Here is a 14,407-nt window from a genome sequence, read left to right as displayed (position 1 = left end):
ACACACACACACACAGAGACTCACAGCCACCAGCACCACCTGCTTCACTGATGGTACTTCTGCTCTACAACAGCCCCCTCCCATTTCTTGCTGCTCCCACAAATGGTGCCTCCACCCAGTGTTTTCCAACACCTCCAGCACCTCATCTTAGTATTCAACATCCCTGCAAGCCTCTCCCCTGGCACCTCACTCCTAACCTACTACCCATTAACTGATGCTACCTTACGGCATCACTCTCCTCAAGCGATGCCGCGCTCCACGAGCCCTCAGCCCAACCCCCATCCCCTGCTTTCACAGAGTGTGACAGGAGGACAGCCAGCTGGTTGGATAGCACAACACGCAGAATCAAAAAGATACCTGCCACACAAGTATGCATGGAGATAGGGTTGACATGCCTTGGGATGGTGCATTGCCCATGCTGCGACACGGACGGCTGCAGCTGAAAGTGATCGCGTTTCCTGTTCCCCCTCCTCTTTTTTCCTCTCTCCTCCTCCCTCCTCCTGTCCCTCTCTTTCTGTTCTTCACAAAGCGCTGGATCTCTCCTTCCTTGTGCCGGTCCCCGCGCTCCTATTCGCTCCTCTCCTTCTACCGTCCTCCTTCCCTTTGTCTCGTGCTCGCTCTGGCTTTCTCTTTCCTCCACTGGAACCTCCTTCGCGAGATGGCTGTGGTCCAGCAGCAGCGCTCCTGACAGGCACTGCGCGTGTGTGACTGCGAGCACGTGTGTGTGAATATGTGTGTGTGTGTGTGAGGGAGAGGTTGAGTGGGAGAGCCTGAGTGTGAGTGAGAGAGAGAGAAAGAGAGAGGGGCGTACTCTTCGGCAGTATGAGCCTTGGGAGACTGAGCATGCCGGTGCAGGGATGCTCAGCACACAGCTAAGAATGAAGCACAAATTTTGCCCATGATAAATTCACACTCTCTCACCCACTCTCTCTCACTTGCTCACTCCATGCCTTATTTCCTCCCCATTACACATTATAGTCTCGCTCTCTCTCTTAAAGATACAGGCGGCACGCTGCATTGCTACACGCCTTCGGCTCATCTCATGATATGGTAATAAAGGGGAGTCCAGGGACGTGGTCCTGTGTGGGGCTCAGCGGCTGAGCTAGCAGGGGGCGGGTGGAGAAATGCTTGGAGCATCTACTGTACCAGGAAAGGGGGAGGATGGGGGGGTGGGGTGGTGGTGATGCAAGGAAGGGAGAGAAGAGTGAACACTTGAAATATCCCCTAGTGACAACAGCAGCTAATGATGAAGCTGTGTTGGGCCCGGGGCGAGGTTGTAAAAGATTGGCATGGCAACCAGAGCGCAGTGGCAGGTGAGAATGACGAGAAGGACGCCACAGGAGGGCAACCTCAGCATTACTGTGGCCTGTGGCTCTGCCCTGCTGGATGTTTGTTTTCAAGCATAAATTATTGTTCTTTGAATCCTGGCAACTATCATCTCCAGTCATGAGCAATCACAGTCCATAAGTAGGGCAGTGTTATTCTATTCTACTCAAGAATGTCCTTGAAACACAGTGGGGGAAAATCTATACTGAAAACAATACTGTATCTGATAGAGGACAAAAAAGGACAAAAAATGAGCTACAAGTAGCAAAGGGAAGCCGACGGATGGAGTAAGTACACAGTGAAGACCATGGAAACCATCAGGTGTTGTAGATGAGAGAGAGTATTGCTGTCAAACAGAGAGAGGCTCTAGTAGCTAATGGGTGCTGATGAATTAAGAGAGTAAGAGGGGGAGAGAGAGGGGGAGAAAGCAAAATGCCAGGAGATGGAGAGATAAAAGAGGATGGAGGAACATGATGAGAGTGATGAATAATGTATGTTCAGGCTGCACATGACTTACACAGCACACTGGCCTGTCCGTCATGTCCAGCTGGCTCACAGACTCAGGAAGAGGATACATCAGCTTGTCAGCCGGCGCTTGTCCACCTGAGCCAAAAACAAAACAAAACCCTGCAACAGCACACATTTACACATTATTTTTTTAAGCTGAAGTTAAGGGAAGGAAAGTTTAAAAGAGTATCTTCTAGATGTCAATGTCTACTAAAGGCTAAACAAATAGAAACATCCTTTACAAGTGTGATGGAATGCGTCTAGGTAATCAAAATGTCATCATATTTGGCACGTCAAATCCATGTGTAATAGCACAAAAACATGACCTTATATGCCTCAACAATGGATGCCCAATATTACACAAATGTCAAAGTGTATTCACAGACGTGACATTAGATATAAATGTAATCCAGCAAAATCCTACATGGATAAAAAGTAAATTAATGTTGTTAATGTATATATACTGTGTACGCAGGAGAACAAGGACAAGCTAATGTTCAACATGCTTTACTACATTGTGAGAGATCTAAATTGAAGCCATTTTGTTCTGGCTGATGGTGCTGGTGGTGAAAATTATGTTGCACAGTGGGGGTTGGTTACTATTTATAGCAGATGATTCAATATTGAGACTGGAATATTTTTAATCAAATTAGTTTTTAAGTGGCAACAAGTAAGATTTTACTTCCTAGAGCACAAGATGACATGTCTGCAGGAGTGTAATCAGTTCAGTTGGTGATCAGTACCTTAATTACATCACAGGTGTTATATTAGTAGCTTATACTCTCAGTGGTGCCAAAACCCTGATCAGTGAAATTTTTAAAAAACAGGATTGGAGGCTAGGCTGGAGACAGCTACTTCAAACTAGTAACTTCAGAAATATTTGATTACTTACTGCATTTATATCTGCACCAAAACATCTGTTCAGGAACCAAATATCCCATTATCTAATAAAATTCATTATTCATTTAATCTTACACCAGGACTCCAGCACACTTGCAGGAATGTGGCACTCAGCCTCAATCACCCTTTAAAGCATATCCTTAGAAGGATCATCTGAGAGACTAAAACCATCAGTTGATCCTGGTGAACAAAACCTAACCCAATCAAGTATTTCCTGCCCCCAATCCTTTAATATTGCCAATTTCAATCTAATACTTACATAGCTGCATAACATATTCAATGCTGATTAATATATGCACATCAACAGGTGTAGCCTTTTAAGTGATCATATGAATTATCGATATGACACTAAAGAAAGTTCAACAGGGAATGATTTTTTGGGTAAGACTGAGGGTTACACTCACAGAAGTAACATGAATTAGTGTCCGCTGATATGATCTTCCACCGGCAACCTTTGTCGTTTTAACCAGCTAAAAGTGAGAAGTTACTAGCTGAATGTTTTGTACACTGGTAGTCTATGCTACTGAGTTCATTTGGAGTCAGAGTTTTGCGAATCCAGGTTTTAAATTAAGTAAGGTTATTGAAAAAAGAATGCAACAATATAAATTTCACATCTATAATAATAATAAGTAGGCTGCTAAAAAACGAATTTGATCTATCTTCCTTTATTTAAGTCCTGCTGTAGCTTTTTCATCCGTCCATTTCATGTGACATAAAGTATGTTGACATTGAGTATCTCACACCAAGCATTCGCACATTACAGGCGATAAATAAAATTTTAAAGTTGATTACTCCTTGCTTATTAGAAAACAAAAAGCTGCAGCAAGTCTAATAGATTATCAGCCCAAGGACATTGTCATATTGAGATAATTACTATGATTTGCATCATTTGTGAAACAGCTTACTATACTACTGCCTGATTATTTAAGAAAACTATATTGGAGATTATGTAGTGCTGATGGCATGTTTTGCCTCAGGGCTTCAATATTTTACAAAGGCGGAAGCTGTGCGTTGCAGAGGTACAACTTGCTGAGTAAGTAGCTCTATGGAGTTGATGAGCATGCTCTGCCACTGTCTCCTAATAAAATGACATCTGCTGTTCTCTTGTTGGCTCTGGAACTGACCATATTGCAGTGTGAATTATCAGGACACTCAATCTAAAAACTATCAGTTGTTTTTTTTTTTTAGATATAATTTTGCAAGTTTTAAATTCCCAATCTCAGAAGACATTTTTGGTTGTCCCTAAGGAGTTAAAGAAACCTAGTTTGTCCTGGTCGTCCTCCTTCCTTCTCTCCATCTCAGCTGTGCGAGTTCATCGACCCAGAAACCCTTCAGCACATTCTGGGGCACAATAGATCTGCCCTCGCTTCAGTGGAAACTGGCCATCTGAGGTTATTAGAGGGGGGCTGGGGAGGAATGTCAATGACAGCGTGATTTGGATGCAGGAAGACAAGGAGACAGGAGGCAGAGGTGTTCTTACTGTATAAGATAAAGAGAAAAGGTAACTGTCATAACACATCGATCATCCATCAACCTTCCCTTCATCATGCAGAAGCACCCTATATGCACGCACATGCACTAATGCACACAGTTGTTTATGTCTCAATGTAACCTTCAGAGTACCATCTGTACATTCAGAGCTAGCAGTGTGACAAGTAGGATCCTCTGGGTATAAGGAGAACAGGTAATGATGGATAACTCTCTGAACCTGTAATACACAGTAAACCAGGACTGTTCCAATTATATCATCTAACCATTTTAAACTTTGCAGAAATCCAGCAGTGTTACTGCTGCTTAAACACTTTAGTCCCTTTGTACAGTGGAAATAATAGAGAAAAATGATCGTTGGAGCCAGCTAGCCATACTCAGTCAGCCATCTCACAAAGAACAAGGTAATAGATACAAAGCCTGACACCAGCTATTAAGTGGAACCTACTACAGTATATGTGGGCCACGCGTTGACTCCTATGTGGCCATTCCTCTGCTAGGCATCTCTTAGCAAGAGGGTTGGGGGATACACTGTGAGCACCTTATACAGTATGTAAAGAGTGAGCATCAGCTGCCTATTGAAATAGATGTGAAATCAGGAACCCACACGAGGTACACAGCAGGCTAAGGCATCAGCAATGCAGAATCAGCTTCACTGGCCAAGTATGTTTATGCAAAGGGCATTATGCATGCATAACCACATGCAGATAAAACAAAGTGTGTGTGTAAAGTAAGTTACTTAATATGCCGTTCATATGCATGTGTGTAGATTTACCTTTGACAGTGACAGTTATTATGTACATGTTATGACACAGACAACGTATGTGTCAAACTGTAATGTATTTGATTTACAGCACATCAGATGTTTTTGTGTTTCCACAGGGATTGTTTTGTGACATTACACGAATGATTTACATATTCATGAGCATGATGGCTTCTAGGAAGAGTCTGTTCACATGTATGTTGTTTTGATGTACAGTCAGTGCTCTGTAGCGCCTACCAGAGGAGAGACTTATCCGTATCTGGATGCAGCAGATAATTATAACTAAAGCACACAAAGCATAAAACATAAATCATGGCTAGGAGCAGACCACCTCTTCTTTAGCAGCCAATGAACATCAGAACGTGAATATAAGCTTACAGCTAGAAAAGAATACAGCTGACCCAGCAGCAGCAGCAATGTAAACAGGGAAAAGGAAAAACACATCAAACTACAGAAGCCACAGAATTGGCTGTGTGTAAGACAACAAACATGTTTACATCCCTAAAGCCAATACACATTATTACCAGTGGGCAACCCAAAGACGAAGGCAGCAACTGAGGGGGAAATATACTGCAAATGCACGAAAGCCCATTACCAGCGCTGAAATATAACTAGGTTCATTTACTTAACTGTTGTACTTAAAAGCAAATTTGAGCCACTTGAAAGCTAGTCAGACCTGGAATGACTTCCAACACACATTAAGGGTGCAACATATTAGAGTACAGGATATAAGAAAACCTCTGAGTGCTGGGGTGGTTCAGATTTACTGCCCTGAATGTTTACATAGCTTTTTTTTACTGAGTTTGTTTGTTTGATTCATTGTTTTTTTTGTACCTTGTTTATTATCTTTTATTATCCTGTAACAAAATACAAGTTTATATGACTGGATGTTGTACTATAAATGCCAAAAATGAAGAAAAACATAAATGACAAAACTGAGGTATTTGCAAATAACAAAACTTATTTCCATTAGTCTATTCTAACTTATGCTTTTACTCATTTACAATTTAGAGATAAATGTAATACTTGTTTTTGTTTTGTTTGCAAATCACTAACATTAGCTCCAGCTTGACCAACAACAACATTTATGCCTCAGTAAAAACAATCTGACTTAAGTAAGCTTTTGAATGCAGCACTTTTATTTGTAATTGAGTATTTTATTTTATACTGCGATATTACTGCATGTGCCAAGAAAACACTGAAAACTACAGCAACAACTTGATACCGGTAGCCTCATAGCTCACCAAGCAGAAGCCCGTCATTAAAGCGCAAAGGCGTCCATATTGGCACGAATACAATACGAATATAAATACTTACCGTAGGCCACAACTACTGCCTGGGTTTGAGACTGACAGCTGACATGGGGAGGAACCAAGGAACTGAGTTGGGAACAAAATTGTCTTGAAACAAGTGCTGGCAGGTGAGATAAATGGAGCGGACCGAGCACCGCCAATGTACCTTAACTTAGACCGCTCTTCTCAAAGGGTGCGTTGCATATATGTCACAGCCTGTACCGGAAATTAATAATTCACCTGTACACTGTCTCTACACTTAGCATACATTAAAGATATCATGTAAACGCATAATTGCTTTGTAAGTGCATGTTGTACTGTTAACTTAATATTGCTGTGTGTGTTTTTGTGTGCTTTTGGTAACCTGGTTAAAATTGTAAATACATTAGCATTAAAATATACTCCAAGTGCAAAGTAAAATTATGCACAATTGCCCATGAATTAATCATATATTTTTGGATTATAACTATGGATGCATCAAGCATTACTTTAATGTTGCAACTATTAAACGTGGGACTTATTGAATCTGCTATATTCTGCTGGGTAGCTTCATATATAGGCCTACATTTACATGAGAATTAATTAGTTGATTATTTATTGTATTAATCTGAAAACGCAAAGTAACTAGTGTCTGAAGCTGTCAAATAAATAAAAAAAGTACAGTGTTTGCCTCCCAAATGTAGTGAAGCTTAAAACACAATAACAAGTACCTTTAAATTTTACTTAATTGCAGTACTTGAGTAAATGTAGTTAATCTCCACCACTACCAGTGTCTAGCTCAATGCTGATCAATATGGTTGTTCATATGTTAAACCTCAACCAGACAATAAACAGAAAGAACAAAGCAAAATGGAATTTACATGTTACACGTGGAAATACATTTAATAGTGTCCTTCTATCTAATATAATACAATGGTGACTGCGTTTGTTGTCAAAGCTTTATTCATACTAAACAATCTAATCTTGTTCTTTTCTCACATACAGCAGATATCTTTCTTCAACTACAAGACTACGGATTCAGTTGTGTTATGAAATCAAAGAGTTCTTGGCCTCAGCGTTAGTCCACTGCCAATCAACTGGATAAATCCTGTGTTTCCATGGCGATGTGAAAGGCTAGGGATGACTTGTCTTTATAAAAAGGTGCAGTCACTGTTGAACTCCTGTGCTGTGTGTGGGTGGATGGACAGGATTTAAAATACCAGCCCAGCCACAGGCACACTGCTGAGCACCTTCTGTGACTTCCGCAGGCCAAGAAATGCAAACGATCATTAATGTTATACACGCACGCATTGAGCTGCAGTGAACCACAGGACTACATATTTATATTGACACTGATAAACTAAGTTAACACATGGAAGCATGAATCAACAACAGCCTTTTTTTTGTTGTTTATTGTTGCTCAATGGTAAAACTGATGCTGGAGGATGCATATATTACTACTTCTTCACCTACTCCCTCTGACCCTTTACAATTCAATACCAATATCTTTTGATTGATCGTCAAATGTTGGCCGTTGACACAGCTGATCCCGTGGGATGAAGGTAATCATTGGTGAAAGAAGCACATAGATCCTTTACTTAAGTCAAAGGAGCATTATAAGAATGTAAAGGTAGCCCAATACAAGTAAAGGTGCATTAATAATCTTATTACAAGTACAGAAGTACAATAAAATGTAGTTAAAGTCCTGGTTCTGAAGACATTATTAGATTGTTGATAATGATTAATGAGCAGCCATTGATGAGAAGTTTTTTTGATGGAACTACTAACAACTCATAGACGTCTGAAACAGCTTTTTTTGCGAGGGGTTAGCGGAAGGGTTACGATTGAGAAATTCTGGTTTAATATTTAATAATGCAATGAGTTTTGCAGGTTTATCTAATGTTCTTAATATAAAATCTAAAACTGAAAAGTAACCACTCACTAAATCTGCCAAACAAATGGTGCCTAAACCTTAAAACTGTACTTGAGTAAATGCACTTGGTTTTTTTTACCACCACAGGAGCTCATGGAGTAACAACGGTGCAAAGAGGGATGCTGAAAAGCCGACATCAGGGTGGGGTGCAAAGTGGGTTAATGTGCTGTGAAACTACAGAGTGTGATGTGACACACTAAGGTGAGATTTAGTGGATCCACAGAAAGCACATGCCAAAGGTCAAGTGTAGCATAGTGTGTGTGATTCAACATATCCTACTAGAATTATTTCAGCTTTATTTGTTAGTCAGGGCGTGTGAGAGACTGAGGTCGATCAGGTCTGGAAAGGATAGGCCGAACCACTGCAAGTGATTCCGACCCAAAGCACTGTGAGAAGAGTATAATCACCTGAACTCAACCTCAGTTACAAAGCAGGAGCTTTTCAAATGAAAATATAACCAGATCAGGTGAGCAAGCATCTTGTAACTCCAACCAGCAGCTACTGCAAAATGAGAGATGCTGTGTGTCTACAAGGATGTGATCGTAGGCTATGCTCGCTTCAATTAAAGAGCATTAGCTAAATAAAAGTAAAGCTTCAACCCCATCCCTCTGCTTCCTAGCGTGAGTGCTCCTGTATCACAGTCCATGTCTTGTCTCCTGCTCCCGCTTCTCCATGTCTACTCAGTCTCTATAAATACATAAGGTGCTGTTTCCAAGGTAACAACTCTATGGAGAATTGGCCACCTGAAATCTAGATGGAGTGGAAAAGGATGATGAACAGTGGTCTGCAGGCTATTTGATTGTCAGGAAAAGGCCCTCATATTAACCACGTCACCACTTCTATTGTCCTCTGTCTCATGGGACTGTCTTAATTAATCCAATACATCATCCTACAAGCTATAGATCTGTGAGAGAGAAGAGTGCCAAAGAATGACTCCTATTACAGTCAGGATGCATTTGGAGTTTGATCTGCAGCTAGATGGATTATTTGTTTATGTTATCATCTAACTCTCCAAAGCAGGAGATCTCTCATTTAGCGCATTGAAGCCATGGAGAATTAGTACATTTGAACGTCAGACATGTTGCCAAACTTAATATATTTTATTTATAATATAAAATGATATATATATTATTTTCATTATTAGTGTGAATATGAATATTAAACAAAACAACAATAACATCCATATTGATAATAATTGTATCAATAAAGGGCTGTTTTAATAATGATAATGCCTGCTTAAGATTGTGATGATAGTACACCAACCCTTTCGGTCAATACTTTTTCTTTTTTGGTTGATTTATTTTTAAAATATGCTGTTAGTGTTGTCTCCTCTTCTATTCACCTGAGTGTATTTACAATCATAAGTGTTTACTGCCCTCCAGTGGTCACAATGAGAAACAGCAACACTACATTAAATGTGTTACACAAAAGTCTTAAGATAAATATAGTTTGTATGTATATGTCCTTATTAATGTGTTTAACAGTCACATCAGTATTCCTAATGATTAAATTAATAACCTGCTGAACATACTACTGCAGACATGATGGCATATTGACACCTACCCTGAATACTTTCAAAATAAATGTTGATTTACTTACTTTTAAAATGATTTTCCAATTTCTTTTCAGTGATACATTATTTTTCAAACATCTCAAGCCCATACACTTTTTAGAGATCAACCAGATATACACTTTTATTATGTACATTTAATTTAAATAAGACTTTGGCTGTACTATCAACTATAGAGGAATATAAATTATATTCATCACTGTGTGGCATTCATTTCTGAAAACCTTCCAACCTTTTTGAAGTTATTCCAATGAAGATGCCAGTACAGGAGATGTACAATAGAGATCTCTTTATTATAGTGCATTTATCAGATGTTACAAGATGAGTTTAAAAAAGCGTAAAAGGTAAATAAGAAATACATATGCACATACCTTGTCATTTTTACAGAAACGATCTTGAAAATTAAAGCTTCACATCTGAACAAGGGTAGGTGGATGACGTCAAGTTAAAATACATTTTCTTGTAGAATATTATATACATTTGTATTTCTTGCTGTATACCAGATCAAGTCACTTATCCTATGAACTCTACAATGTTTAGGGAATACCATAATGTACAGACAAATAAAGCCCAAAAGGAGAGTCGATCAATTACTCAAACTTTTTCAAGAAAAAACACCTAAATGTCCAGTTGTACAAACACAAAAGGAAAAATGAATTTTCCTTTAGAGGTCAGCGGAATATTATGACCTTAGAGTCATCTTCACTTAGTAAGGGATGTACAGAGCTCAAGATTGGTTTCTTATTGTTTGCAGGAGCCTTTTGGATCAATGCATGTGTGGGAAACTTCTATAACTGGGTGAACTGGTGCAACACTCTTGGTTGCACATTTTAACTGTCTGCTGGTGTAGAGCAATGGGAAGGGTTACCGTCTATGGGTTCATTGCAAAGGGCGGATGGATAAATCGCTGTCTTTACACAGGCCTGTGTTGTGCAAGCTGATGAGGTTGTGCAAATGGCATCAGAGGGACATAATGCCAATAACTCCAGGGGGAAGCGCCCTGGCTACATGCAGGAAAAACACCATAAAGCCTGAAGCATTGAGGAAGCATTTACAGTGCTGCTTCATACAGTAGGCCAGAGCAAACGCTTCCATTCCGACTGTACCGTCTATCACAGCGCTGACAACTTGTTCAAGAGCATGTGTCCTCTGGAAAACACAGGAGGGGTGACCTAGCACTCTGCAGGCAGATCCAAAACTGAACCGAACACAATGAGCCCTTTCTGTATCCAACCAATTGGTCCCGAAAGCATTTTACTCAAAGACTGCACACCTGGCACGTCAGCTCATGCTTAAGTAAACCAGGTCATGCGTGCATCCATAGTAATGTAAAAAACAAATAACAGACCCTAACCAAAAGAATTACATACAAGAGAAAATAAGACTACCAGTACTTAAAAAGCCAGAGTGGGAGCAACTCTAAAAAGGCCTCACCTTTCCAGTGGACTGGATGCACCGTGCAGTACCCACACTCAAACACCTCCACGTAAACACCAAAACATGTATTGCCTTTTCTAGGCTTAGTCATGACAGATCTTTGAATCTTCTATGTGTAACAAACAAGTCCCATTCAAATAAATATCAGGGTCATAACCATGAGAAGTATAACTTAGGGAGTCGGGACTGAATTGAATTTAAATTAAAATTGTTCAACACACGGGGAAACTTATCTACAGGGTTAGATGGTGACTAAGACTATACCTGACCGTTAACAGGAGCTACAGTACACAGGATTCACACTAAGAAAAGACTTGAAAGAACCATTAAGTATCCAGTGTTTACTGAAGAAGTGGAAACTCAAATCCAAGTTTTCAAAAGAATGTAAACTGATTTGAGATGTTTGGTATTTTATTGTTATGAAACAGGACACGGGTTACACTGTGGTATACTGTGTGGATAGATGTGGTATTTTTAGCGTTTGTTTTTTTACAAACATTCTTGACAGATTCACAGGACTCAAGATCCTGTGTCACGCTTTGCTTTGTGGAGACCAGTGCCTTCTGAAGTGCTCACACTGGAGGGATGAGGTGCTTGAGAGTTAACTGTGTTCAAGGCACAGCAGGGCTGCTCCCACTCAGCTCACACACGCTTTCATTCATCCAAAAATATTCATCCGAACACACACGTACAGTACACACATGCAGGAGAGCACTGGCCTAAGGTCCAACGTTTCAGATGAAAGAGAGAAAAGGGGAGGAGAGAATGAGCCCGGGACCAGTGCAGTCTCCCATCACACTGCAGACAGATGACAGACTGGAGGTGGACTGATGGATCATTTCGCATTCTTTAGCTGGTTTGAAAGCCAGTCGAGACCCTCGTAGAGACCATCTCCACTAGTGGCGCATGTGGCCTGGATGTACCAGCTACGTTGGCGCAGGCTGTGCAAGCCCAGCGTTTCTGTGAGCTCAGCTGCGTTCATGGCGTTGGGCAGATCCTGAAAGAGCAGAAAAAACAGAAATGAGTAACTAACATTCCCCCGATATCTGGCTGATAGCAAAGATGCTGACTTTCATTTTTGATCATAAGCAATGTAATCACGCGTTACTTAGGATCAAATCAAACGCACGTGCTCAGCTGTCCATATTAATGACAGTGGTACTGCACTCTGAGACTGGGGGCACCAAACCTTACATAGTGTTGCTTCAAAGACTCAAACTCACCTGTTTGTTGGCAAACACAAGTAGCACAGCCTCCCTCAGCTCATCCTCAGAAAGCATGCGCATCAGCTCATCCTTCGCCTCGCCAACTCGCTCCTTGTCATTACTGTCTACTACAAAGATAAGGCCTGAAAATGGAAGAGAGGGCAGGTTCGTATAAAGGAAGAGGTCTCCACACGTAATGGAGGATTCTGCCGACAGTGGGCTTGTACAACAGACTTTAACCGATCTATAAATACATCAGGAAGTCTCTCACCTTGTGTGTTTTGGAAGTAATGCCTCCAGAGTGGCCTGATCTTGTCCTGACCGCCGACATCCCACACCGTAAAACTGATGTTCTTGTATTCTACCGTCTCAACATTAAAACCTGAGGACGAAGGACAAAACAGAGAAACAGACGGAAGATTAACAAGGTTTGAGTCGTCACACTGCAGGGTCTTCTTACCAATGGCAGGGTATCGTGCGTGAGGATGCAGGAAAGGACTCACCGATGGTAGGGATGGTGGTAACAATTTCTCCTAGCTTGAGCTTGTACAGGATGGTGGTCTTTCCAGCAGCGTCCAGTCCTACCATCAAGATCCTCATTTCTTTCTTGCCAAACAATTTACTAAACAGGCTAGTAAAATTCCCCATCTTTGCTCACCTGCAGAAGGACAGAAACATTGAGTGCTTGGGTCTCTACAGATGTGGCTACCACACTATAAACAGTAACAGAGACATTATCAGAGTGTCAGCGTTCCACCTTTAGACGCCTGTGACTTCAGCCACCTAAATACTGGAGCTCATGATTCAAAAATATTACGTTTCGAAGTTCAAATTCTCGACATGAATCCAAGTTGCCCGCGGTCTGCTGGAGGGAAGACGTATCACTGTATCGTAGCGGATACCATTTGTTTGAATTGGAGGTGGTGAAGTCATGCTGGTTGAGCCACAGAGTTGAACCTGCACCACCCCGTGTGTCTGAAAGGTGTTTTACCTGTACGGTCAGGTTCAACCACACAGACCATGAGCAACAAGTATGAGTCCACACAGCCTTTGCTTGAGAGAGAAATCTCTGATTCAAGTTCCCCAACAGACGTTTATTAATCATTTACTCTAGAAAATGTCAAAAAAGCTGTCACAACATTTTAAATGCCGACATGTGAGAAAAGATCAAATATTTAACGTACAAAGATATGAAACAGAGAAATGAGTGTATAAATGAGTGTATTTCTTTGAGAAACTACAGATTATCTTAATTATCAGTCAATTCTTTTCAGATCACAAGTGGAAAAGCTCCGTCAGAATTTCCTTTAGCCCAAAGGGACGTCTTGTTTTGTCCAAAAAACAAAATTTAAGACATTTATGAACCTGGAACATCAAACGTTTGCCAATTCATTTTCTGTGATTCCAGCTCTAAATGAGCAGATCGGGTGAATCCCGACAGAAAACAAACGTACAGCGGATTCTGCATCCTTAATGGGAAGTTTAGCTCCCTGACAGGAAACTAGGAAAATAAAACAGGAAATAAACAAACAGTCTGTGAATTCCAGAGGTTGTTCAGCGACTGTAAATCAACTGTCCTCAACATACCAACCGATTACACTCCAGCAGTTAAAGGCTTTTAAACGTGCCGCAGCTTGTTGGGCTCAGCTGTTTGCTGAACGTACAGACACACCAGAGATAAGCAGGAAATAAAAGTCCACAGTGAGTTAGTAAGATGACACAACGTCTTCTGAACAACGGGATCTTTTGTCATGGAAGACGTTTATATCACTGCCTTGTGTGCGACACGTTTCTGCCGGTATGGTTGTCGGCTGACGAAAGACCTGCTGTTTACCACCAGTGTGTCGGAGAGTGAAAAGCTCTCTGGATATTCAGAAATATTGACATTACGTCACACTGTCTACTGTAGGGCCGCAATTATTTCCATTAACAGATACAATTATTGACACGAGGAGAGCAACAGATCACAAAACTCACGGTTTGGATACTACACACACACACACACAC

At 40.9% G+C, this 14,407-nt stretch overlaps 1 protein-coding gene across 1 annotated transcript; it reads right to left on the bottom strand.

Moving 5' to 3' along the window:
* Positions 1-10,030: 10,030 nt before the first annotated feature.
* arf2a (ADP-ribosylation factor 2a) lies at positions 10,031-13,048 on the bottom strand. The gene is made up of 4 exons (XM_035654897.1): positions 12,904-13,048; positions 12,672-12,782; positions 12,419-12,543; positions 10,031-12,192 (listed from the first exon to the last, which is right to left on the bottom strand). The coding sequence occupies exons 1-4, from the start codon at positions 13,046-13,048 to the stop codon at positions 12,031-12,033; spliced, it is 543 nt and encodes a 180-aa protein (XP_035510790.1). The 3' UTR covers positions 10,031-12,030.
* Positions 13,049-14,407: the final 1,359 nt, after the last annotated feature.

Source organism: Morone saxatilis, unplaced genomic scaffold (genome assembly GCF_004916995.1).
Source record: "Morone saxatilis isolate NCDOM2014 unplaced genomic scaffold, NCSU_SB_2.0 Contig14, whole genome shotgun sequence".
In the NCBI taxonomy this organism is placed as follows: domain Eukaryota; kingdom Metazoa; phylum Chordata; class Actinopteri; family Moronidae; genus Morone; species Morone saxatilis.
The sequence above is the reverse complement of the archived record's forward strand: the minus strand, read 5'-3'. Positions and strand labels throughout refer to the sequence as shown.